The 27,683-nt window shown below is 44.7% G+C and overlaps 3 protein-coding genes across 3 annotated transcripts in view; all 3 read left to right on the forward strand.

Moving 5' to 3' along the window:
- LOC309397352 (cytochrome P450 2J6-like) overlaps window positions 1-27,683 on the forward strand; it is a 109,089-nt gene that overhangs the window by 66,859 nt on the left and 14,547 nt on the right. The gene's annotated exons all lie outside the window — the stretch shown is intronic.
- On the forward strand, window positions 195-11,524 carry LOC309397355 (cytochrome P450 2J5-like). The gene is made up of 9 exons (XM_081963320.1): window positions 195-372; window positions 4,014-4,176; window positions 5,197-5,349; window positions 5,585-5,745; window positions 6,707-6,880; window positions 8,228-8,366; window positions 8,574-8,758; window positions 10,205-10,346; window positions 11,214-11,524. The coding sequence occupies exons 1-9, from the start codon at window positions 214-216 to the stop codon at window positions 11,402-11,404; spliced, it is 1,467 nt and encodes a 488-aa protein (XP_081819446.1). The 5' UTR covers window positions 195-213; the 3' UTR covers window positions 11,405-11,524.
- LOC309397530 (cytochrome P450 2J5-like) lies at window positions 17,026-27,440 on the forward strand (the record flags this gene model as incomplete). Its single annotated transcript, XM_081963625.1, has 9 exons — window positions 17,026-17,145; window positions 20,537-20,699; window positions 21,720-21,872; window positions 22,108-22,268; window positions 23,231-23,404; window positions 24,606-24,744; window positions 24,952-25,136; window positions 26,483-26,624; window positions 27,250-27,440. The coding sequence occupies 9 exons, from the start codon at window positions 17,026-17,028 to the stop codon at window positions 27,438-27,440; spliced, it is 1,428 nt and encodes a 475-aa protein (XP_081819751.1).

Here is a 27,683-nt window from a genome sequence, read left to right on the forward strand (position 1 = left end):
ACACTCTAGAGCAGTGTTTCTCAACCAGATTCGTAGATGAAATGTTTTCTGACATTTTAGACAAGTACGTAACGCTGTATTTGGACACCCTATTTTTCCTGACGTTCCTGTTGCTGATTTGCTGCTCTCCGAAGTACAAAATCTGGCTTGGCAACAACTCTCATTTTAATGCTTCTGAGAACAACAGAGAACAACGTATTCCTCCCTGTCAACATGACTGCTTTTGGCTGGATGATTGTTCTTTCTCTCCTATTCCTCTGGTTCTGGATGAGCCAGCGTCCCAAAAGTTTCCCCCCTGGGCCATGGAGGCTACCCCTGCTTGGGAATCTGCTTCAATGGATTACGGGGTTCCCTCTGCAGGAGTTCAACAAGGTAACGCTCTTTATCTTCTCTGATGTTAAACTGGACAAGGTGACCCCATCAACATTTTTTGCTGCTGAGGAAGCAGACTGAAAAGGCAGAGGTGTGTTTGTTCATTTTGCTAGGCGAGGTCTGAACTTGGCTTGGCTCAGGATTTAGAGAAAAACATTTAGAATCTTTGGGACTCGTGAACAATGCCTGCCATTTGATGTAGCGGAACCCTGCATTCCTCTTTTTCTTGATTTTTCCCCCTTGTTACATTCCACCTGTCATTAATTGGAGTTGCTTAAGATATGTTAGTTAGAAGAAACTCTCAAGGAAGCAAATCTCTTCAGTATGTTTTTAGTTTCACCCTCCTAATATCTTTTAAAGGAACAGTTTATTCAAACCAAAATCCAAATTCAAAGTTTGTGTTTGAATGGGTTTGTCACTTCTCTTCTTTCTCCTTTCTGTCTCCAAGTTGTTTAAAGCAAATGGCTTTTTGGGGGTGCTTGTGATTTGACCCTCCATTTCCCCCCCATCTTTCTTTCTTTCTGCCAAAATTCCAATCTGTCCATCAATATTATTTATACTCTCAAGGTTCTTTGCCTTTTCCAAATTCTGATTTATGTCAGTGGGTTCATTAATTCTGTTAAACCAGTGTACCATACTATTGTACAGTATGTAAGGATATGTTCTAGTGTAGACAGATAGAAAGAGGTCATCAGCCGTTGTTCCACCTGATTCTTTCACAGGACTCTGAGGAAATGAACTCTCTGTTGAGCTTTAGTAACCACTAGGGACGTGTTGTTTTTCCAGGTGAGGTCTTGACTAATAAGCAGTATAGGCTATAAGGCAGTGATGGCTACCTTTTTCCCATCACGTGCCAAAAGCGGGGAGAATGCAGAGGGGTTGTGCGCAGGCGTGCCCACGCCCAGAATTCTATGTGCACAACCCCCTCCATGCGCATGGATGCGTGACCCCCCATGCATATGAGCGCGACCCCTGCCCTTCCCCTGCTTTTGGCATGCGAGGGACCGTTTTTCCCCTTCCCCAGGTTCCGGAGGCTTTCTAGGACAGGCTCCTAGGGAGGGCAAAAATGGACAGGGAGGACAGGGAGTGTGAAAACGGCCTCCCACCTGCCCGGAGGCCTCATGAAGGCTCCGGATGTTGAAAAGCGACCCTATGGGCAACCCGGAAGTTCGGGAACAGACTTTTGGGTTGCCCGTAGGACCGTTTTTCCTCCGGAGCGAAAAACGGGCATGCGCTCAAAGAGTATGCGCTCAAACTCTTCTGGTTTGTGCATTGGGTTGTTTTTTGCCCTCTGGAGCCTTCAGGAGGCTTCCATGAAGCCTCTGGAGGGAGAAAAATGGCCGAAAATGAAGGCCGAAGTCACCTGGCCAACACACACAAGTGCACTGGAGCTGACCAGGCAATGCCTCGTGTGCCTCGTGTTTAAAGCAAATGGGGTTTTGGGGGCTTGTGATTTGACCCTCCATTTCCCCCCCTTCTTTCTTTTATTCTTTCTGCCAAAATCCCGATCTGTCCATCAATATTATTTATACTCCCAAAGTTCTTTGCCTTTTCCAAATTCTGATTTATGACTGTGGGTTAATTAAATCTTCTTACTAGACTTGCCATCCCCGTCTCCTACACACTCCTGCTCAGTTGCTTTGGCCAGAAGCAAGCGTCTTGTGTAGCCATGTTGCCATGCTACCTCCCTGACATCGATTCAGAGAGCAAATCTCCGACCTACGAGGGGCCTGTTGCACTCCCTCTGGGTTTGATGAGATGCGGTCCCTTCTTCAACCACCTCCCCCCTTGCAGGGAGGTTCTGATCCAAAAGGATCTCGGAATTGTTTTGTCAGGAAGAGCTCACACCTCCCTCGTCTGTCCAGCTGAAGAACTTCCGGTCGAATGGAATCCTAATTCCTAATTGAATCAAACTTTGAAAGATTGACCAGCTGATAAAGGGGGAATTAAGTTCACTTTTGAAGTTTTCAAGCGAAACACTCGCTTTCCAAAACCTGCTGGAGAAATTTAGCACTCTAGAAGGTTAAAGTAGGCCATTGTTTGTCTGCATCAATCAATCATGTATGATTCAGATAATTACCAACCAAGTCAATGTGAATGACCAACCAAGTCAACCATAAGTGAAGGGACTTACGACATTCCTTGAGATTGCAGTACCACAGTTTCCCTGCAGTCACGTACTCACAGTTCGACATTCAACAAGGGCCTCATACTTATGAGAGCCACAGGGTTCTGTGGTCACATGTTCAACCTTCACTGCCAACTTCCAACAAGCAAAATCAATGCGGGAAGATAGCAGGAGGTTGCAAATGGCAGTAACCCTTAACCGTTGCTTCGGTATTATTTGCTTAACAACCACAACTGGAATTGCTGAAACTGATGTTGTAGATCAGTCCAGCCACCTGAAATTATATTTTGTGTCGGTTTTGCTGGGCGATGGAATTTCTGCTCTCAATTGCCATGGTTAACTGAGGATTCTTTTATAGTGGCAAAAAAAACCTGCTATAATTAAAAACTGCTGTGATTATAAGGCCTTTCGCATAAAATTGAATCTTCTATATAAAAATGTCAGTACTTTTTTCAGTGTCATCCTTGATGACATACAGTTAGTCCTCAACTTGCAACTGTTCATTTAGTTACCATTCAATGCAGTGACGTGTGGTGAGGTTTATGGCTGGTGAGGCTGGTGACGTCATCAGGAAGGCGGGGAATGGGACCACATGTGCTGGAGCCTGAGGCTGCCTCAGCTCCAGCACACGTGATCCTATTCCCCGCCTTCCTGAGCGCGCTCTGCCGGCTCGCACTCTACCTAAACGCCAGACGCACAGAAAAGCACTCAAAAGCACTTCGCCTCCCAGCCACTTCGTCTTGATGACATCGCCGACGTCGCTGCTGGGCGCGGCCGGACGGAGGTAACCAGAGTGGCGCCGAGGGGTCCGGGGGGACAAAAGAGCGGGCGAGTGAGCGATGGAGGATCAGGCAGCCTAATCCTTGGTCGTTCGTCCGCCAGACTGCCTTGGCGCCACTCTGCTACCTCCATCCGTCTGCGCATGGCAGCTGCGGTGATGTCATCAAGCCCCTGCCACTTCTGGACATAGATTGCAGTCAGGAGGAGCGCGCAAAGTACAGCGGAGGCAGGAAGGTTATTGGCGCTTCCGAGAACCCTCCTGCCTCCAACGGTTGCCCAGCTGGCACCGCCCTGCACGCGCTCCTCCTCCTCCCTCCTCTTCCTCTTATATATATGAAACTCCCTCGTGGACCCTCGTGGATATTATTATTTTATATATTATTATTTCATGATGAGAGGTGAGGCTCTGCCTTCCCTGCCTCCCCTGACCACACGTCCCTGATTCAATGTAATAACAGCACTGAAAAAAGGGATTCCTGAAGGCTTTCTGACTATTGCATTATCCCCATGGTCACGCAATCAAAATGGCAACTGACTCATATTTATGAGTGTCCTAGGGCAGCGACTGAGAGAGGGCTCTGCGTGCCACCAGTGGTGTGTGTGTCATAGGTTCACCGTCACAGTCCTAGGGTCAAGGGATCACTTTTTGAAACCTTCTCACAAGCGAAGTCAATGGAGAAGGCAGACCACTTAACAAATTTCTATGCTAACAATCTTCGCTTCTCCGTTTCAGCTAGGAAAAAAATATGGTCCTGTCTTCAGTCTTTATCTTGGAAGGACCCCTCTGGTCTTGACTTATGGGTTTCCTTCAGCCAAGGAGGTTCTCGTGATACAAGGCATGGAATTTGCTGGGAAAGCATCATTTCCTATAATGGATGTCCTCACTAGGAAGAAAGGTAATTGAATATAATTTCCAATCCCCGCCTCCTACTCTGTTTATTCTTGGTATTCTAATTTTCTGCAATCTGGAGGGTTGATCAAAGCTTCCAGCAAGAGAAAGAAGAATCTCTTGAAAAATTAGAATTAGCTCTCTTCTCCTTTCTTTTGTAACATTTATTATTATTATCCTGTCGCCAATGTGGAGTTTTGTTTAGCAGGTATATTCTCCGTGTGGCCAGAGAGAGAAATATCTGCCTCTACCTAGGATCGAACTCACAGCCTCCTGATTGCAAGGCGAGAACTCCACCTCGAGGCCACCACACCACACAAATTGTTGTCCAATCTCTTCTTAAAAACTCCCAATGTTGGAGCACCCACAGTATCTGGGGCAAGTCATTCCACTGATGAATTGTTCTGTCAGGGAATTCCTCCTCAGTTCTAACTTGCTTCTCTGCTTGATTAGTTTCCACCAATTGCTTCTTGTCCTGCCCTCAGGTGCCTTGGAGAATAGCTTGACTCCCTCTTCTTTGCTGCAACCTCTGAGATATTGGAAGACTGCTATCATGTCTCCCCTAGTCCTTCTTTCTATTAAACTAGACATACCCAGTTCCTGCAACTGTTCTTCATATGTTTTAGCCTCCAGTCCCCTAATCATCTTTGCTGCTCTTCTCTGCACTCTCAACATCTTTTTTACATCATGGCAACAAAAACTAGATGCAATATTCCAAGTGTGGCCTTACCAAGACATTATAAATTGTTATTAACACTTCTCGTCATTGTCTCATGAAAGAAAGAAGGATCTTTTGAAATGACAGAATTATCTTCCTTCTTTCTTTTGTAACATTTATAATAACAATATAGGATAAATATGGACATTCAGCTGAAAAAAAGAATCATAATTTGTTCATGTACCAGAAAAACAACTCAATGTATTTTTCTTGGCATGATTTTTGTCATATTTGAAAATACACTTTTGCTTTAGAAATAAGTAAGTAAATAAATCAATCACGTGAATGATTGTTGGATATTTTTTTCAGGTTTGCTGACATTAAGATATGGTGAAGTATGGAAGGGGCAAAGAAAGTTTTCACACATGCTTTATAGAAACTTTAGATCGAGCAAAAAATCAGTAGAAGAAAAGATCCTGGAAGAAACATCTTATTTGATTCAAGCATTCACTGATAACAGGAGTAAGTTGTCCTGGGATGGGATGGGATGGTTTTTTTTACTACCAGTTCTGTGGGCATGGCTTAGTAGCCGTGGCATGGCTTGGTGGGCCTAGCAGGGGAAGGATACTGTAAAATCTCCATTCCCTGCCCACTCAGGGGGGCAAGCACAAAGGCCAGCTGATTGTTGTGTGCTCATCTGTGCCACAAACCTGGAAGCGGAATATAGAGATTTATTTTCTTTCATTGTATTTCACAGGCGTTCCTCTCGATACTTATGAGTTTCTGGACACCGCAGTCGCCAATATAATTTGCCGCATCCTATTTGGGAAACGTTGGGAATATGGCAATGGCTTCTTCAGGACTTTCCTGGATCAGATACATCTAAGTTCCAAAGTGTTGACAGGACCCTGGGCCTTGGTATGCTTATCAAGAATCGTGATGAAAGATTCAAATCCATGCACAAGTGGCCATTTAACGTTCCATAGTTCACCCATTTTGGAAACTCTGTGGGTTTCCTGAAATTAGAACAGCATCTCACCAGAGAGCAAGGATACAGTGGGTGAAACAACTTGTGTGAGCGATTTGGTGGAAACCTGCAATTATCCCAATTTAATTAAAGGGCAGTTTTTGTACTGAAATTTAACTTTATTTTAGAATAACAGAGTTGGAAGGGACCTTGGAGGTCTTCTAGTCCAACCCCCTGCTTAGGCAGAAAACCTTACACCACTTCAGACAAATGTTTGTCCAATTTCTTCTTTAAAACTTTCGGTGTTGGAGCATTCAAAACCTCTGGAGGCAAGTTGTTCCACTGATAGATTGTTCTAACTGTCAGGAAATTTCTCCTTAGTTCTAGGTTGCTTCTCTCCTTGATTAGTTTCCACTTATTGGGACATTTGATTCTCAATCAATTTGCAAATGAGAGATGTTACCAGGGATTATTTTTCCTTCCGTCAAGAGGGTTTGGGCCCTAGACCCATCCTCAGGTATTGCAACCAGCTCCCCACCAAACCGTGGGCCCCCACTTATTCAACCACACTAACCCAAGTACCACTTCCTTGGTGGTAAAAAACCAAAAGAATATTTTGCACATGTTATGCGACACCCAGAAAAAATACGTCATTCTTCACTTAATCCTCCAGGGAAAGATTGAAGGCTAAGAAGGTCCAGGCAGAAGAAGGACATCATGGCTTCAAAGTCTAAGGGGCCGGTTTGGACAAAACTCAGCAGCACTTTTCCATGCAGCTGTTGACAAAAATAGGAGAGCCAACATGATCTCCAACGTCCGATGATAGACAAGGCACAAGAAGAAGAAGAATTGTATAAATCTGTTACCATGATTAAATTCATCAATGTTGGTTTTTCTTCTGTTTGCTGGCAGCTTTACAACGAGGTGCCCTTGGTAAGAGGTCTCCCCTTGCCCCACCAGACAATACTAACAACTGGAAAGAAAATGGATGTTTTTATTCAAAAAGAGGTGGAAGAACACAAGGCGACCTTGACTCCGGGAGAACCTCGTGATTTCACTGATGCCTTCTTAGAAGAAATGCAGAAGGTAGATGGTTCAATTTGCAGGCTTTCTTTTCCTGTGGTTTTGACATTGTCCCTTATGAAAGTGCCACAGACACATCAATGCAGTGACTTTTCTCGAGGTCTCCTTTCTCCCTGGTGCTTTGCACATTGTATAGCCCCAACTAACTAGGACAGGGGCCCTCAACCTTTTGCGCACCAGGGATCGGTTCCGTGGAGAAAGGATTTTCCGTGGACAGGAGTGGGTGCAGTTTTCCATGCTGCCTGTATCCCATGGATGGCCCTTCCCTTATCTGTGCGGCCCAGTTTCTGGTGTGCTGAGGCCCAGTGCCGGTCCACAGACTGAGGATTGGAGGATTGAAATGTTCTGAAGTCTGCTACTTTGCCCAAACCGGTAGTAAAAAAAATGCTACCGATTTGGGTGAACCGGTAGTTCCGACAATCAGCTGTCTGACAATCAGCTGTCCGTGAGATTTCCCGTGGCACAGCTGATTGTTGCACAGCTGATTGTTGCACAGCTGATTGTTGCACAGCTGATTGTTGCACAGCTGATTGTTGGAACTACCAGTTCGCCTGAACCGGTAGCATTTTTAAATTACGGGTTCAGGCGAACCTGTCCAAACCGGAAGCATTTCACCCCTGGATTGGAGATCCTGAATTAGAGTAGATCTTTAGATCAGGACAGGGAGGAAAGTCCCCTTTGCCAGCTGTGCGGGATCTTCATTAACTTCCTGAACTCTTTCTATCATAATGGGTTAAAAGTTTGTAGAGCTTCTCAGTCGTCCAAGTGTTGGTGGTTTTTCAGGAGGCAACTGGACTTTCTTGTTTGAAGACATTTCACTTCTCACCCAAGAAGCTTCTTCAGCTCTGACCTGAAGACCTGAAGAGCTATACAATTTGGGATGAGCACCCTAGGAACGGTGTGGGAATAGGAATGGATTTCCAGAGGAAAAAAAATGCAGACTACAGAAACCATTTGCACCACTCGGGTGACTCTGAGGACACAGATAAACCTCCAAGTGGCCTCAACGACCCTCTAAAAGGACGCAAATGCCCATGTGTCTGCAAGGAATATAAATCCTTCCATTCCCCACCCTCCAGTCAGAGCTGAAGAAACCTCTTGGATGAGAAGTGAAACGTCTTCAAGAGAAAAAACAAGGAAGTCCAGTTGCTCCTGAAAAAGCAGCTTTGGGACAATCATATTGGGTTGTTACTGGAAGACGTTACTGGTGTCCTTTTAGCCATCGTTTTCTGAGTGAATTCCAGTTTTTTAACTGATGTTATCAACTCTATTAAAAAGGATACGCAAACTGGGAGAAAATCCTTTTTTTTCTATTTGATATTCATCTTTGTTGTTTTCACTGACCAAAAGCCAGAGAAGAGAAGTTCAGGCTTTGAAGAAGAGCAATTACGAGTCTTATTGTCTGATCTAATTCTGGCTGGAACAGAGACAACAGCCAGAGCGCTTCAATGGACAATGCTGTATTTGGTGGCCTTTCCAGAGATTCAAGGTAAGGAATTACGAAACAGTCATAATATCTGCTCTTATTGTGGAAAGTAAAAAAGGGATCCTGAATTCCTTTTCACGGCTGAGAATTCAGTCAACCGCACTCTGCTCACATCTGATGGGCACCTGGTTGGGAAGTACACCAGATAGTAAATCTATAGGAAGCCGGAGAAAGGCTTTCCAGAAGGTAACCGAGCTGTTTGTTCCTCAGAGAAATGCTGGAAGGAAATAGACACGGTGGTGGGAAGCAAGGTAAACTTGGAGTATGAAGACAGAAAAAAGTTACCCTACACCAACGCCGTCATTCATGAAATCCAACGCGTTTCAAATGTTTTTTTTGTAATTCTTCATGCCTCCATAAAAGATGTGCAGCTTTTGGGATATAAAATTCCCAAGGTAATAAAAGCCCTGGCAGAAATCTTTATTTGTTTCGCATAAAGTGAAGTGTTGATGGATCTGCATGTGTCTTCCTGACCTGAATCTCAGTGGTGGGATTCAACATTTTTAACTACTGATTCTGTGGGTGTGGCTTGGTGGGCGTGGCAGGGGAAGGATACTGTAAAATCTGCATTCCCTCCCCACTCCAGGGGAAGGATACTGCAAAATCCCCATTCCCTCCCCACTCCAGGGGAAGGATACTGCAAAATCCCCATTCCCTCCCCACTCCAGGGGAAGGATACTGCAAAATCCCCATTCCCTCTCCACTCCAGGGGAAGGATACTGCAAAATCCCCATTCCCTCCCCACTCCAGGGGAAGGATACTGCAAAATCCCCATTCCCTCCCCACTCCAGGGGAAGGATACTGCAAAATCCCCATTCCCTCCCCACTCCAGGGGAAGGATACTGCAAAATCCCCATTCCCTCCCCACTCCAGGGGAAGGATACTGCAAAATCTCCATTCCCTCCCCACTCCAGGGGAAGGATACTGCAAAATCCCCATTCCCTCCCCACTCCAGGGGAAGGATACTGCAAAATCCCCATTCCCTCCCCACTTCAGGGGAAGGATACTGCAAAATCCCCATTTCTTCCCGATCAGCTGGGACTTGGGAGGCAGAGAATAGATGGGGCGGGGCCAGTCAGACATGGTATTTAACGGTTCTCCGAACTACTTTAAATTTCTGCTACCGGTTCTCTAGAACTGGTCAGAACCTGCTGAATACCCCTTCTGATGTTTCTTTGTAAGAGCAAGAGAAAGCAAGAATTGAGATCACTTCTGTTCTCTCTTTCTTTTGAACCTGCCTTTATGAAATTAAGGTAAAGGTCCCCCCACATATGTGTGCTAGTCGTTTTCTGCCTCTAAGGACATCTCCGTGGTCATGTGGCTGGCATGACTAAATGCCAAAGGCACAAGAACATAGTTACCTTCTCACCAAAGGTGGTCCCAATTTTTCTACTAGCATTTTTAATGGGCTTTCGAACTGCTAGATTGGCAGAAGCTGGGACAAGTAACGGGAGCTCACTCCATTATGCAGCGCTATGGATTCGTACTGCCAAACTGCTGACCTTTCTGGTCGAGAAGCTCAGTGTCTTAGCCAGCTTTGTATGAAAGTACCATAGACCTATTGACCCCTTTTTCTGTGGGGTGCTTTGCAAGTTGACACAATTTCAAGGATTTCTGAAGTCCTTGCAGCAAAGATGTTTCTTAAATCTCTGCCATTCTCATTTGGGAATGGTATACTTGGGAATAGAAATATTTTTTTCCTATTTCTGAGTTCTGCTCTGCTTGATCCATCTGACATTCTCCAATCACACTTCAATGGGGTCCATCTGGAAGCTCATCCAGAGCCCTGTCCGACCACAAGGACTTCCCTCAATGTGGCCTATTTGTTTTGACTTCTGCAGGACACCATGGTTTTGGTCAATATCCAGTCTGCCCATTATGATGAATCCCAGTGGAAGTTTCCCAATGAGTTCAACCCCTCCAACTTCCTGAATGAAGAGGGGGAGTTTGTGAAGCCGGAAGCCTTTTTGGCATTTTCAGCAGGTGAATTTGTCTCTGTCTCTGTCTCTCTCTCCCCCTGTCTCTCTATCTCCCTCTCCACCTGTCTATCTGTCTCTGTCTCTCTCTGTCTCTCTCTGTCTCTCTCTGTCTCTCTCTGTCTCTCTCTGTCTCTCTCTGTCTCTCTCTTTGTCTCTCTGTTTCTCTCTCTCTGTCTCTATCTCCCTGTCTCTATCTCCCTCTGCCTATCTATCTCTGTCTCTGTCTCTCTCTGTCTCCGTCTCTCTCTTTGTCTCTCTGTTTCTTTCTCTCTGTCTCTCTATCTCCCTGTCTCTCTCTTCCTCTGTCTCTCTGTCTCTCTCTCTCTGTCTCTGTCTCTGTCTCTCTCTTTGTCTCTCTGTCTCTCTCTGTCTCTCTATCTCCCTGTCTCTCTCTTCCTCTGTCTATCTGTCTCTGTCTCTCTCTGTCTCTGTCTCTCTCTTTGTCTCTCTCTCTCTCTCTGTCTCTCTATCTCTCTATCTCCCTGTCTCCCCCTCTCTGTCTGTCTGTCTGTCTGTCTGTCTGTCTGTCTGTCTCTGTCTCTCTCTCTCTCTCTATCTCTCTCTGTCTCTCTCTCTGTGTCTCTCTCTATGTGTGTCTCTCCCTCTCCCTCTCTGTGATGGAGAAAGAATGAGACAGATATGCACCTGATCTCTAAGTCAGAATGAGAGATGAAAAGAGGAACTGAAGTGAGAGAGGAATGAAGTGAAGATTGATTTGGAGAAGGTGAATCTTTTCAAGAATAAAGCGAAGCAAAAAAAAATTTAGGATCATTTTGTGAAGGGCCAAGATGGGTCCAGTGGTTGGAATAATTTGACAGTCTTCAGCTGTCTGAATGGCTTCTTTCTTTCTCCTTCACTTTGCCATTTTCAGGACCGAGAGTCTGCGTAGGGGAAAACCTGGCACGGATGGAGCTCTTCCTCTTCTTCACCAGCATTCTCAGGAACTTCCAGCTATTGTGGCCAGATAAATCCCAAGCTCCAGATTTTACACCACACTTTGGGGTTGCACAATTCCCATCCCGCTTTAAGGTGTTGCTGAAATGTCGCCAGTCCTGTGAATAGGCGTAAGGGAGGATCAACAAAACAACTGATTCAAGACGATCCCATTCTCTCCAACAGCCAGTGGCCACCTTTACTTCAAATTCAGCACAAGATCATTTTCTAAAAACATAAATAAAATGCTTTCCTATGCAAAACTATAATGATGAATTTCATTTCCCAAGTCTCTTCTCAATTTCTTTAAGATTACTGTCCCAAAGGTGTTTTTTTCAAGAGGCAACTGGACTTTCTGGTTTTTCTTTGAAGACGTTTCGCTTCTCATCCAAGAATCTTCTTCAGCTTCTTCTTCTGACAAATTACAGACTAAAAGAGCTGGAAGGGACCTTGTAGGTCATCTAGTCCAACCCCCTGCCCAAGCTGGGGACCCTACACCACTTCCGACAGATGGCAGTCCAGTCTCTTCTTTTTTTTTCCAAAAGATTTTATTGGTTTTTACACATATATGGGGAAAGGTAAATAGGTATACAAAAATTTTTGGCAGCTCCCACTCTGGTATTAGTAACCCATCCAGCACTCACAGTTTTTACAATCTTAAAGACAAAATACAAAAGATAAGCAGAAAACAAGATCTTATTCTGTAATGTTAACCATGTGTTCATTCATTTTCCTTTGTCACTTTCTAGAGTATCACCAATTGCTGTTTATTTCAAATATTTTTATTTTTGCGATCTGAGCCTTTTCGATATTGCTTCTTCCTCCCTCCCCCAGAGGAGCTTTCAGCCCCCCCTCCTTCTTATCCTGCACCATGCTGCCCCTCCCACTACCTTCACTATGTTCGTCCTCTAGGAGGAGAGAATTTTTTTTGATGAAGGCTTCCGCCTCCTACACTGTATTGATTCTAATCCTATTTCCCTCCCAAAAGATCAACATTCCTTCTGGCAATAACCATTTAAACCAGACTCCTTTATTATATAATTTCTTTGCTAAGGAGAAATACTTCCTCCTCCTCTCTCTTATCTTTTTTGGAATCTGCTTAAGAATGGTGATTTCTTCATCTTTATATTTCAATGGTCTCTCCCTTTGGGTCCCAAGTACCTCATCCCTTGTGGTCCTCCTGAGAAATTTAACATGTACCTCCCTTGGAACATTATGACTTCTAGCATATGCTGAATTTATCCTATAGACTAGATCCATATCCCACCACAGCTGATTCTTGTCTCTCTCTTAATATTGTCTGCTAATATTGTACTCATAATATCCTTAAGGTCTTCATTTTCTGTCTCTGGTAGGTTCTGGAATCTAAGAAAAAAGGACATTCTTTCAAATTCTATTTTTGCCAAAAAGTTTTCCAAGTCTACATTTCCCTTTTGGATTGTTTTAATTTCTTCCCCCAGTCCAGCCGCTCCCTCCTCTAACACCAAAATCTTTTGCTTATTTTCTGCAATATGATGTTTAACGCCTCTGAATTCTTCTTTGAGCTCTGTCATTTCTTTTTTCAAGTCATTCTGCCCCCTCATCAGTTCTTGAAAGATTTGAGTAACAGATAGTTCTTTTGATCCCTCTCCAGCCCCCTCCTGCTGTAACAATGATGTGATCTTTGTCTGTTGCATACTGGGACTGGAGGAGGCAGATGCGGGGGCTGAGAGTGACTTGCCCATCGGTGGTTTCTTCGGCCCCATTTGTTTAAAGTTCAGAGATGTCAGTCTTTTTCCAAGGAAATGGCGTCCGAGGATTGCGCAGCTGTGCCGGTCTCCAAAGTACAAAACAAAGCCGAAAGCAGCCGTTCACAGTTCACAGTTCCAAGGCACCGAGGCAAACCAAATGTAGAGTGTCTAATAAGCAAAGTTCAGTTAAACCACATTTCGGAAAGGGGTCTCAGTTACACTCAGAGAGAGTAATAAGGGTGAAGGTGGTTTCAAAGGGCAGGCTTCATTTATGATTAAACAAACAAAGAAGGGCAGGCACCATCTTAGCTCCTCTTTCCACTGGGAGAAAGAAAACAGAAATCTCCATCCAGGTTTTTAAAGGAAAAAGGCTCCACAGTCATTCCTGGCAATCGTGATAAAGATCTTTCACCATTGGCTAGCTCAAGTGACGGCTCAGCCTTTGTTGTCTCTCTTTTAAGGGAGATCGTTCAAATGCCCCTTATTCTGAGGAGGGGTTAGAAGAAAGAAACACCCCCCTCTAATCTCCATTCAATTAGGATGAACACAAAACTTACAAAAATGTGCTGCTTTTCCTTTGATCAATCGGAGGGTTCAGGATGGATCCCCCAACACCAGGATCCTGCCGCACTTCTCCAAGTACATTCTCTCCTCCGGGTCCATTCGGCAAAAAGGCGGGCAGCGCAGTGCTGTCCCTCGCCCCCCTCGGCTCCCCGGCCCCTAGGGAGGGAATGGGGATTTTGTAGTATCCTTCCCCTGGAGTGGGGAGGAAATAGAAATGTTACAGTATCCTTCCCCTGGATTGGGGAGAGAATGGGGATTTGCAGTATCCTTCCCCTGGAGTGGGCAGGGAATGGGGATTTTGCAGTATCCTTCTCCTGGAGTGAGGAGGGAATGGAGATTTTGCAGTATCCTTCCCCTGCCATGCCCGCCAAACCATGCCCAGCAAGCCACGCCACAGAACCAGTATTAAAAAAAAATTGAATTTCACCACTGTTCAGCTGTCTGAATGACTACTCTTTCGCTTTGCCTTTTTCAGGACCGAGAGTCTGCGTAGGAGAAAACCTGGCACGGATGGAGCTCTTCCTCTTCTTCACCAGCATTCTCAGGAACTTCCAGCTATTGTGGCCAGATAAATCCCAAGTTCCAGATTTTACACCCCACTTTGCAATTACTCAATTCCCATCCCACTTTAAGATGCTGCTGAAATGTCACCAGTCCTGTGAATAGAATTCTTAATTCTTTATTGGCCAAACGGGATTGGGAACAAACACAAACACACACACGGGCGCACGCGCACACACACACACAAGGAATTTGTCTTTGGTGCATAAGCTCTCAGTGTACATAAAAGTTAAAAGTTAAATAAATCATGATCATAGTCATCATAAAAACACATCCATCATAGTCATAAGACACAACATGATCACAATATGACTGCGTAGACGACCTCCCACTCTGTCAAGGACCTTGGAGTACTCATCTCAAACGATCCAAGCGCCAGAGCTCACTGTAACAGCGTTGCCAAAAAGGCATTAAGAATTGTAAATCTAATCTTGCGAAGCTTCTTCTCCTGTAACATTGAACTGCAAACCTGAACATACAAAACTTTTGCTACACCAATCCTCGAATACAGCTCATTTGTCTGGAACCCACATTGCATATCAGACATTAATACAATTGAGCGAGTCCAGAGATATTTCACGAGAAGAGTCGTCCATTCCTCTGGTCGCAACAGAATCCCTTATGCCACCAAACTTGAAATTGTGGGTGTAGACAACTTAGAACTACACCGCCTTCGGTCTGACCTGAGCATAGTACGCAAAATTATCTACTATAATGTCCTACCTGTCAATGAATACTTCAGCTTCGACCACAACAACACACGAGCACACAATAGATACAAACTTAAGGTAAACTGCTCCAAACTCGATTGCAGAAAATACGACTTCAGCAACAGAGTGGTCAACGCCTGGAATGCTCTACCTGACTCTGTGGTTTCTTCTTGTAAAAATGCAAGTAGAAAAATAGGAACCAGCTTTGGTAGGAAGGTAACAGCGTTCCGTGCGCCTTTTCTGTTTAGTCATTCAGACAGTGTTATTGCTATATTTTATGTTCCTATATGAATTTTACGTTTATAATATTTTAGGTTTTATATCTCATAATGATGCGAATTTTCATCTCATGGGTTTTTATCAAAATATGGATGTGAATGGGCCATACGATAAACAACAAATAACAATTTTCTTTAAGCCTCGGAGTCTTCCTTTGTTGGCGGTGTTACTTGGAACCCTGACATTAACCCGAATGTGACATAAGGTGTTCACCTCTGTCACCTTCTCAAGACCAGATTCCAATCCTTTTACCTTGCATCAAAGGAGAACTGATGTTCTCCAAGACTCTTCAGCTCTTGTTGGGGAGAGAGCTGGCTGGGGAATTCTGGGAGTTGAAGTCCGGACATCTTCAAGTTGCCAAGGTTGAGAAACACTGCTCTAGAACATGAAGTGTCCTAGCATGAAACGTTCTATATTCCAAACTAGCTTGAAAGTCGCAGCCAGAGCTCAAAACAAAGAAGGTAAAACTTTGGATTCTGACATTGTAGTTGTCAAAGCTTCCTATAAAATCTCACAAGTATAAGTTACCTTATTTTTCGGAGTATAAGATGCACCTCCCCCCCCCTAAAAGAGGGTGAAAATTTGGATGTATCTTATACACTAAATGTATACTTAATTGTGGTGCCATCTTCCTCCAGATTCGTAGATGAAATGTTTTCTGACATTTTAGACAAGTACGTAATGCTGTATTTGGACACCCTATTTTTCCTGACGTTCCTGTTGCTGATTTGCTGCTCTCCGAAGTACAAAATCTGGCTTGGCAACAATTCTCATTTTAATGCTTCTGAGAACAACAGAGAACGAAGTATTCTTCCCTGTCAACATGACTGCTTTTGGCTGGCTGATCATTCTTTCTCTCCTATTCCTCTGGTTCTGGATGAGCCAGCGTCCCAAAGGTTTCCCCCCTGGGCCATGGAGGCTACCCCTGCTTGGGAATCTGCTTCAATGGATTAAGGGGTTCCCTCTGCAAGAGTTCAACAAGGTAACACTCTTTATCTTCTCTGATGTTAAACTGGACAAGGTGACCCCATCAACATTTTTTGCTGCTGAGGAAGCAGACTGAAAAGGCAGAGGTGTGTTTGTTCATTTTGCTAGGCGAGGTCTGAACTTGGCTTGGCTCAGGATTTAGAGAAAAACATTTAGAATCTTTGGGACTCGTGAACAATGCCTGCCATTTGATGTAGCGGAATCCTAATTCATTTTTTCCTTGATTTTTTCGCCCTTGTTACATTCCTCCTGTCATTAATTGGAGTTGCTTAAGATATGTTAGTTAGAAGAAACTCTCAAGGAAGCAAATCTCTTCAGTATGTTTTTAGTTTCACCCTCCTAATCTCTTTTAAAGGCACAGTTTATTCAAACCAAAATCCATTCAAAGTTTGTGTTTGAATGGGTTTGTCACTTCTCTTCTTTCTCCTTTCTGTCTCCAAGTTGTTTAAAGCAAATGGCTTTTTGGGGGGCTTGTGATTTGACCTCCATTTTCCCCCTTCTTTCTTTTATTCTGCCAAAATCCCGATCTGTCCATCAATATTATTTATACTCTCAAGGTTCTTTGCCTTTTCCAAATTCTGATTTATGACTGTGGGTTCATTAATTCTGTTGAACCAGTGTACCATACTATTGTACAGTATGTTCTAGTGTAGACTGATAGAAAGAGGTCATCAGCCGTTGTTCTACCTTTTTCCCATTGCGTGCTAAAAGCGGGGAGTGTGCAGAGGGGTTGTGCACAGGCATGCCCACACCCAGAATTCTATGTGCGCAACCCCCTCCATGCGCATACATGCGTGACCCCCCCATGCATATGAGCGCAACCCCTGCCCTTCCCCCGTTTTTGGTGCGCGAAGGACCGGTTTTTCCCCTTCCCCAGGCTCCGGAGGCTTTCTAGGACAGGCTCCTAGGGAGGGCGAAAATGGACATGGAGGACAGGGAGAGTGAAAACGGCCTCCACCTCCCCGGAGGCCTCATGAAGGCTCCGCAGGGTGAAAAATGGCTCTATGGGCAACCAGAAAGTTCGGGAACAGACTTTTGGGTTGCCCGTAGGGCTATTTCTCACCCTCTGAGGTGAAAAACAGGCATCCGTTCAAACCCTTCCGGTTTAAAACAAATGGCTTTTGGGGGCCTTGTGATTTGACCCTCCATTTCCCCCCTACTTTCTTTCTTTCTTTCTGCCAAAATCCCGATCTGTCCATCAATATTATTTATACGCTCAAGGTTCTTTGCCTTTTCCAAATTCTGATTGATGACTGTGGGTTCATTAATTCTGTTGAACCAGTGTACCATACTATTGTACAGTATGTAAGGATATGTTCTAGTGTAGACCGATAGAAGGAAGTAATCAGCCGTTGTTCCACCTGATTCTTTCACAGGACTCGGGAGACTCAGGGAGAGTGAAAATGGCCTCCCACCTGCGCGGAGGCCTCATGACGGCTCTGGATGATGAAAAACGGCCCTATGGGCAACACGGAAGTTCGGGAACAGACTTTTGGGTTGCCCGTTGGACTGTTTTTCCTCCAGAGCAAAAAACGGGCATGCGCTCAAAGGGCATGCGCTCAAACCCTTGTGGTTTGTGCATTGGGTTGTTTTTTGCCCTCCGGAGCCTTCGGGAGGCTTCCCTGAAGCCTCCGGAGGGAGAAAAATGGCCGAAAATGAAGGCCGAAGTCACTTGGCCAACACACACATGCGCGCTAGAGCTGACCAGGCAATGCCTCGTGTGCCTCGTGGTTAAAGCAAATGGGGGTTTTTGGGCTTGTGACTTGACCCTCCATTTCCCCCCCTTCTTTTTTTTTCTGCCAAAATCCCGATCTGTCCATCAATATTATTTATACTCCCAAAGTTCTTTGCCTTTTCCAAATTCTGATTTATGACTGTGGGTTAATTAAATCTCCTTACTAGACTTTTCATCCCTGTCTCCTACACACTCCTGCTCAGTTGCTTTGGCCAGAAGCAAGCGTCTTGTGTAGCCATGTTGCCATGCTACCTCCCTGACATCGATTCAGAGAGCAAATCTCCGACCTACGAGGGGCCTGTTGCACTCCCTCTGGGTTTGATGAGATGCTGTCACTTCTTCAACCACCTGCCCCCTTGCAGGGAGGTTCTGATCCAAAAGGATCTCGGAATTGTTTTGTCAGGAAGAGCTCACACCTCCCTCGTCTGTCCAGCTGAAGAACTTCCGGTCGAATGGAATCCTAATTCCTAATTGAATCAAACTTTGAAAGATTGACCAGCTGATTACTACCAGCTGATTACTACTACTAGCTGATTACTACTACGACCAGCTGATTGACCAGCTCATTACTACCTCCTCTAGTCCCATATTTAATTTATGTATTTTGTATTTATACCATGTATATTTATTGTTCAGTTATTTTAATATGACTGTACACTGCCCCGAGTCTCTTTTGAGAGAGGGGCGGTCTAGAAATTGAATAAAGTTAAAGTTAAAGTGATAAAGGGGGAATTAGGTTCACCTTTGAAGTTTTCAAGCGAAACACTCGCTTTCCAAAACCTGCTGGAGAAATTTAGCACTCTAGAAGGTTAAAGTAGGCCATTGTTTGTCTGCATCAATCAATCAGTTATGATTCAGGTAATTACCAACCAAGTCAATGTGAATGACCCACCAAGTCAACCATAAGTGAAGGGACTTACGACATTCCTTGAGATTGCAGTACCACAGTTTCCCTGCAGTCACGTACTCACAGTTCGACATTCAACAAAGGCCTCATAATTATGAGAGCCACAGGGTTCTGTGGTCACATGTTCAACCTTCACTGCCAACTTCCAACGAGCAAAATCAAATGGGGGAAGATAGCAGGAGGTTGCAAATGGCAGTGACGCTTAACCGTTGCTTCGGTATTATTTGCTTAACAACCACAACTGGAATTGCTGAAACTGATGTTGTAGATCAGTCCAGCCATCTGAAATTATATTTTGTGTCGGTTTTGCTGGGCGATGGAATTTCTGCTCTCAATTGCCGTGGTTAACTGAGGATTCTTTTATAGTGGCAAAAAAACCCTGCTATAATTAAAAACTGCTGTGATTATAAGGCCTTTCGCATAAAATTGAATCTTCTATATAAAAATGTCAGTACTTTTTTCAGTGTCATCCTTGATGACATACAGTTAGTCCTCAACTTGCAACTGTTCATTTAGTTACCATTCAATGCAGTGACGTGCGGTGAGGTTTATGGCTGGTGAGGCTGGTGACGTCATCAGGAAGGCGGGGAATGGGACCACATGTGCTGGAGCCTGAGGCTGCCTCAGCTCCAGCACACGTGATCCTATTCCCCGCCTTCCTGAGCGCGCTCTGCCGGCTCGCACTCCGCGATCTCCAACAGCAGCTGCTTTTCAGTGCTTTTTTGTGCGTCTGGCGTTTAGGACATCTACCTAAACGCCAGACACACAGAAAAGCACTGAAAAGCAGCTGCTGTTGGGGATTGCGGAGTGCGAGCCGGTGGAGCACGCTCAGGAAGGTGATCCCATTCCCCGCCTTCCTGAGCGCGCTCCGCCGGCTCGCGCTCCGTGATCCCCGACAGCAGCTATTTTTCAGTGCTTTTCTGTGCTTCTGGCGTTTAGGACATCCGGCTATCTACCTAAACGCCAGACGCACAGAAAGCACTGAAAAGCACTTCGCCTCCAAGCCACTTCGTCTTGATGTAATCGCCGACGTCGCTGCTGGGCGCGGCCGGACGGAGGTAACCAGAGTGGCGCCGAGGGGTCCGGGGGAACAAAAGAGTGAGTGAGCGAGCGATGGAGGATCAGGCAGCCTGATCCTCGGTCGCTCGTCCGCCGGACTGCCTTGGCGCCACTCTGGCTACCTCCATCCAGCCGCGCATGGCAGCTGCGGTGACGTCATCAAGCCCCTGCCACTTCTGGACATAGATTGTAGTCAGGAGGAGCGCGCAAAGTACAGCGGAGGCAGGAAGGTTATTGGCGCTTCTGAGAACCCTCCTGCCTCCACCGGTTGCCCAGCTGGCACCGCCCTGCACGCGCTCCTCCTCCTCCCTCCTCTTCCTCTTATATATATGAAACTCCCTCGTGGACCCTCGTGGATATTATTATTTTATATATTATTATTTCATGATGAGAGGTGAGGCTCTGCCTCCCCTGCCTCCCCTGACCGCACGTCCCTGATTCAATGTAATAACAGCACTGAAAAAAGGGATTCCTGAAGGCTTTCTGACTATTGCATTATCCCCATGGTCACGCAATCAAAATGGCAACTGACTCATATTTATGAGTGTCCTAGGGCAGCGACTGAGAGAGGGCTCTGCGTGCCACCAGTGGTGTGTGTGTCATAGGTTCACCGTCACAGTCCTAGGGTCAAGGGATCACTTTTTGAAACCTTCTCACAAGCGAAGTCAATGGAGAAGGCAGACCACTTAACAAATTTCTATGCTAACAATCTTCGCTTCTCCGTTTCAGCTAGGAAAAAAATATGGTCCTGTCTTCAGTCTTTATCTTGGAAGGACCCCTCTGGTCTTGACTTATGGGTTTTCTTCAGCCAAGGAGGTTCTCGTGATACAAGGCATGGAATTTGCTGGGAAAGCATCATTTCCTATAATGGATGTCCTCACTAGGAAGAAAGGTAATTGAATATAATTTCCAATCCCCGCCTCCTACTCTGTTTATTCTTGGTATTCTAATTTTCTGCAATCTGGAGGGTTGATCAAAGTTTCCAGCAAGAGAAAGAAGAATCTCTTGAAAAATTAGAATTAGCTCTCTTCTCCTTTCTTTTGTAACATTTATTATTATTATCCTGTCGCCAATGTGGAGTTTTGTTTAGCAGGTATATTCTCCGTGTGGCCAGAGAGAGAAATATCTGCCTCTACCTAGGATCGAACTCACAGCCTCCTGATTGCAAGGCGAGAACTCCACCTCGAGGCCACCACACCACACAAATTGTTGTCCAATCTCTTCTTAAAAACTCCCAATGTTGGAGCACCCACAGTATCTGGGGCAAGTCATTCCACTGATGAATTGTTCTGTCAGGGAATTTCTCCTCAGTTCTAACTTGCTTCTCTGCTTGATTAGTTTCCACCAATTGCTTCTTGTCCTGCCCTCAGGTGCCTTGGAGAATAGCTTGACTCCCTCTTCCTTGCTGCAACCTCTGAGATATTGGAAGACTGCTATCATGTCTCCCATAGTCCTTCTTTCTATTAAACTAGACATACCCAGTTCCTGCAACTGTTCTTCATATGTTTTAGCCTCCAGTCCCCTAATCATCTTTGCTGCTCTTCTCTGCACTCTCAACATCTTTTTTACATCGTGGCAACAAAAACTAGATGCAATATTCCAAGTATGACCTTACCAAGACATTATAAATTGTTATTAACATGTCTTGTGATTGTCTCATGAAAGAAAAAAGGATCTTTTGAAATGACAGAATTATCTTCCTTCTTTCTTTTGTAACATTTATAATAACTATATAGGATAAATATGGACATTCAGCTGAAAAAAAGAATCAAAATTTGTTCATGTACCAGAAAAAGAACTCAATGTATTTTTCTTGGCATGATTTTTGTCATATTTGAAAATACACTTTTGCTTTAGAAATAAGTAAGTAAATAAATAAATCACGTGAATGATTGTTGGATATTTTTTTCAGGTTTGCTGACATTAAGATATGGTGAAGTATGGAAGGGGCAAAGAAAGTTTTCACACATGCTTTATAGAAACTTTAGATCGAGCAAAAAATCAGTAGAAGAAAAGATCCTGGAAGAAACATCTTATTTGATTCAAGCATTCACTGATAACAGGAGTAAGTTGTCCTGGGATGGGATGGGATGGTTTTTTTTACTACCAGTTCTGTGGGCATGGCTTAGTAGCCGTGGCATGGCTTGGTGGGCCTAGCAGGGGAAGGATACTGTAAAATCTCCATTCCCTGCCCACTCAGGGGGGCAAGCACAAAGGCCAGCTGATTGTTGTGTGCTCATCTGTGCCACAAACCTGGAAGCGGAATATAGAGATTTATTTTCTTTCATTGTATTTCACAGGCGTTCCTCTCGATACTTATGAGTTTCTGGACACCGCAGTCGGCAATATAATTTGCCGCATCCTATTTGGGAAACGTTGGGAATATGGCAATGGCTTCTTCAGGACTTTCCTGGATCAGATACATCTAAGTTCCAAAGTGTTGACAGGACCCTGGGCCTTGGTATGCTTATCAAGAATCGTGATGAAAGATTCAAATCCATGCACAAGTGGCCATTTAACGTTCCATAGTTCACCCATTTTGGAAACTCTGTGGGTTTCCTGAAATTAGAACAGCATCTCACCAGAGAGCAAGGATACAGTGGGTGAAACAACTTGTGTGAGCGATTTGGTGGAAACCTGCAATTATCCCAATTTAATTAAAGGGCAGTTTTTGTACTGAAATTTAACTTTATTTTAGAATAACAGAGTTGGAAGGGACCTTGGAGGTCTTCTAGTCCAACCCCCTGCTTAGGCAGAAAACCTTACACCACTTCAGACAAATGTTTGTCCAATTTCTTCTTTAAAACTTTCGGTGTTGGAGCATTCAAAACCTCTGGAGGCAAGTTGTTCCACTGATAGATTGTTCTAACTGTCAGGAAATTTCTCCTTAGTTCTAGGTTGCTTCTCTCCTTGATTAGTTTCCACTTATTGGGACATTTGATTCTCAATCAGTTTGCAAATGAGAGATGTTACCAGGGATTATTTTTCCTTCCGTGAAGAGGGTTTGGGCCCTAGACCCATCCTCAGGTATCTGCAACCAGCTCCCCACCAAATCGTGGGCCCCCACTTATTCAACCACACTAACCCAAGTACCACTTCCTTGGTGGTAAAAAACCAAAAGAATATTTTGCACATGTTATGCGACACCCAGAAAAAATACGTCATTCTTCACTTAATCCTCCAGGGAAAGATTGAAGGCAAAGGAGGTCCAGGCAGAATAAGGACATCATGGCTTCAAAGTCTAAGGGGCCGGTTTGGACAAAACTCAGCAGCACTTTTCCATGCAGCTGTTGACAAAAATAGGAGAGCCAACATGATCTCCAACGTCCGATGACAGACAGGGCACAAGAAGAAGAATAATTGTATAAATCTGTTACCATGATCAAATTCATCAGTGTTGGTTTTTCTTCTGTTTGCTGGCAGCTTTACAACGAGGTGCCCTTGGTAAGAAGTCTCCCCTTGCCCCACCAGACAATACTAACAACTGCAAGGAAAATAGATGTTTTTATTCAAAAAGAGGTGGAAGAACACAAGGCGACCTTGACTCCGGGAGAACCTCGTGATTTCACTGATGCCTACTTAGAAGAAATGCAGAAGGTAGATGGTTCAATTTGCAGGGCTTTCTTTTCCTGTGGTTTTGACATTGTCCCTTATGAAAGGACCGCAGACGCTTCGATGCAGTGACTTTTCTCGAGGTCTCCTTTCTCCCTGGTGCTTTGCACATTGTATAGCCCCAACTAACTAGGACAGGGGCCCTCAACCTTTTGCGCACCAGGGATCGGTTCCGTGGAGAAAGGTTTTTCCGCGGACAGGAGTGGGTGCAGTTTTCCATGCTGCCTGTATCCCATGGATGGCCCTTCCCTTATCTGTGCGGCCCAGTTTCTGGTGTGCCGAGGCCCAGTGGTGGTCCACAGACTGGGGATTGGAGGATTGAAATGTTCTGAAGTCTGCTACTTTGCCCAAACCGGTAGTAAAAAAAATGCTACCGATTTGGGTGAACCAATCAGCTGTCTGACAATCAGCTGTCCCTGAGATTTCAGCTGTCCCTGAGATTGTTGCACAGCTGATTGTTGCACAGCTGATTGTTGTACAGCTGATTATTGCACAGCTGATTGTTGCACAGCTGATTGTTGGAACTAGACCAGGACAGGGAGGAAAGTCCCCTTTTCCAGCTGTGCGGGATCTTCATTATCTTCCTGAACTCTTTTTATCATAATGGGTTCAAAGTTTGTAGAGCTTCTCAGTCCTCCAGGTGTTGGTGGTTTTTCAGGAGGCAACTGGACTTTCTTGTTTGAAGACATTTCACTTCTCACCCAAGAAGCTTCTTCAGCTCTGATCTGAAGAGCTGAAGAGCTATACAATTTGGGATGGACACCGCTTGAATGGTGTGTTAGTAGGAATGGATTTCCAGAGGAAAAAATTGGAGATTACAGGAACCATTTGCACAGGAGGACACAGATAAACCTCCAAGTGCTTCAACTCTGAAAGAACACAAATGACCAGGTGTCTTCAACCTCCACTTTCCAATCAGAGCTGAGGAAGCTTCTTGGATGAGAAGTGAAATGTCTTCAAAAAACAACAACAAGGAAGTCCAGTTGCTCCTGAAAAAGCAGCTTTGGGACAATCATATTGGGTTGTTACTGGAAGAAGTTACTGGTGCCCTTTTAGCCATCGTTTTCTGAGTGAATTCCAATTTTTAAACTGATGTTATCAACTCTATTAAAAAGGATACGCAAACTGGGAGAAAATCCTTTTTTTCTATTTGATATTCATCTTTGTTTTTTTCACTGACAAAAAGCCAGAGAAGAGAAGTTCAGGCTTTGAAGAAGAGCAATTACGAGTCTTATTGTCTGATCTAATTCTGGCTGGAACAGAGACAACAGCCAGAGCGCTTCAATGGACAATGCTGTATTTGGTGGCCTTTCCAGAGATTCAAGGTAAGGAATTACGAAACAGTCATAATATCTGCTCTTATTGTGGAAAGTAAAAAAGGGATCCTGAATTCCTTTTCACGGCTGAGAATTCAGTCAACTGCACTCTGCTTACATCTGATGGGCACCTGGTTGGGAAGTACACCAGATAGTAAATCTATAGGAAGCCGGAGAAAGGCTTTCCAGAAGGTAACCGAGCTGTTTGTTCCTCAGAGAAATGCTGGAAGGAAATAGACACGGTGGTGGGAAGCAAGGCAGTCTTGGAGTATGAAGACAGAAAAAAGTTGCCCTACACCAACGCCGTCATTCATGAAATCCAACGCGTTTCAAATGTTTTTTTTGTAATTCTTCATTCCTCCATAAAAGATGTGCAGCTTTTGGGATATAAAATTCCCAAGGTAATAAAAGCCCTGGCAGAAATCTTTATTTGTTTCGCATAAAGTGAAGTGTTGATGGATCTGCATGTGCCTCCCTGACCTGAATCTCAGTGGTGGGATTCAACATTTTAAACTACTGGTTCTGTGGGTGTGGCTTGGTGGGCGTGGCAGGGGAAGGATACTGCAAAATCCCCATTTCCTCCCACTCCAGGGGAAGGATACTGCAAAATCCCCATTCCCTCCCCACTCCAGGGGAAGGATACTGCAAAATCCCCATTTCCTCCCACTCCAGGGGAAGGATACTGCAAAATCCCCATTCCCTCTCCACTCCAGGGGAAGGATACTGTAAAATCCCCATTTCCTCCCACTCCAGGGGAAGGATACTGCAAAATCCCCATTTCCTCCCACTCCAGGGTAAGGATACTGCAAAATCCCCATTTCCTCCCACTCCAGGGGAAGGATACTGCAAAATCCCCATTCCCTCTCCACTACATGGGAAGGATACTGCAAAATCCCCATTTCTTCCCGATCAGCTGGGACTTGGGAGGCAGAGAATAGATGGGGCGGGGCCAGTCAGACATGGTATTTAACGGTTCTCCGAACTACTTTAAATTTCTGCTACCGGTTCTCTAGAACTGGTCAGAACCTGCTGAATACCCCTTCAGATGTGTCTGTGTAAGAGCAAGAGAAAGCAAGAATTGAGATCACTTCTGTTCTCTCTTTCTTTTGAACCTGCCTTTATGAAATTAAGGTAAAGGTCCCCCCACATATGTGTGCGAGTCATTTTATGCCTCTAAGGACATCTCCGTGGTCATGTGGCTGGCATGACTAAATGCCAAAGGCGCACAGAGCATAGTTACCTTCTCACCAAAGGTGGTCCCTATTTTTCTACTAGCATTTTTAATGGGCTTTCGAACTGCTAGATTGGCAGAAGCTGGGACAAGTAACGGGAGCTCACTCCGTTACGCAGCGCTAGGGATTCATACTGCCAAACTGCTGACCTTTCTGGTCGAGAAGCTCAGTGTCTTAGCCAGCTTTGTATGAAAGTACCATAGACCTATTGACCCCTTTTTCTGTGGGGTGCTTTGCAAGTTGACACAATTTCAAGGTTTTCTGAAGTCCTTGCAGCAAAGATGTTTCTTAAATCTCTGCCATTCTCATTTAGGAATGGTATACTTGGGAATAGAAATATTTTTGCTATTTCTGAGATCTGCTCTGCTTGATCCAACAGTGCTCCTCATACTTTCTCACCTGCATCTGCCATTCTCCAACCGCACCTCAATGGGGTCTATCTGGAAGCTCATCCAGAGCCCTGTCCGACCACAAGGACTTCCCTCAATGTGGCCTATTTGTTTTGACTTCTGCAGGACACCATAGTTTTGGTCAATATCCAGTCTGCCCATCATGATGAATCCCAGTGGAAGTTTCCCAATGAGTTCAACCCCTCCAACTTCCTGAATGAAGAGGGGGAGTTTGTGAAGCCGGAAGCCTTTTTGGCATTTTCAGCAGGTGAATTTGCCTCTGTCTGTCTCTCTGTCTTCCTGTCTCTGTCTGTCTGTCTGTCTATCTCTCCCTGTCTCTCTATCTCCCTCTCCATCTGTTTATCTGTCTCTGTCTCCCTCTGTCTCTCTCTTTGTCTCTCTCTTTCTCTCTCTCTGTCTCTCTATCTCCCTGTCTCTCTCTCCCTCTGTCTATCTGTCTCTGCCTCTCTCTGTCTCTGTCTCTCTCTTTGTCTCTCTGTCTCTATCTCTGTCTCTCCCTGTCTCCCTGTCTCCCCCTCTCTGTCAGTCTGTCTGTCTGTCTCTGTCTCTCTCTCTCTCTCTCTGTCTCTCTCTCTGTGTGTCTCTCTCTGTGTCTCTCCCTCTCCCTCTCTGTGATGGAGAAAGAATGAGACAGATAAGTACCTGATCGCTAAAGTCAGAATGAGAGATGAAAAGAGGAACTGAAGTGAGAGAGGAATGAAGTGAAGATTGATTTGGAGAAGGTGAGTCTTTTCAAGAATAAAGCGAAGCAAAAAAAAAAACCTTTAGGATCATTTTGTGAAGGGCCAAGATGAGTCCAGTGGTTGGAATAATTTGACAGTCTTCAGCTGTCTGAATGGCTTCTCTCTTTCTCCTTCGCTTTCCCTTTTCAGGACCGAGAGTCTGCATAGGAGAAAACCTGGCACGGATGGAGCTCTTCCTCTTCTTCACCAGCATTCTCAGGAACTTCCAGCTATTGTGGCCAGATAAATCCCAAGCTCCAGATTTTACACCACACTTTGGGGTTGCACAATTCCCATCCCGCTTTAAAGTGTTGCTGAAATGTCGCCAGTCTTGTGAATAGGCGTAAGGGAGGATCAACAAAACAACTGATTCAAGACGATCCCATTCTCTCCAACAGCCAATGGCCACCTTTACTTCAAATTCAGCACAAGATCATTTTCTAAAAGCATAAATAAAATGCTATCCTATGCAAAACTATGATGATGAATTTCATTTCCCAAGTCTCTTCTCAATTTCTTTAAGATTACTGTCCCAAAGGTGTTTTTTTTTCAAGAGGCAACTGGACTTTCTGGTTTTTCTTTGA

The sequence above is a fragment of the Natrix helvetica genome (assembly GCF_964273705.1).
Source record: "Natrix helvetica genome assembly, chromosome: 10".
Classification (NCBI taxonomy): Eukaryota; Metazoa; Chordata; class Lepidosauria; order Squamata; family Natricidae; genus Natrix; species Natrix helvetica.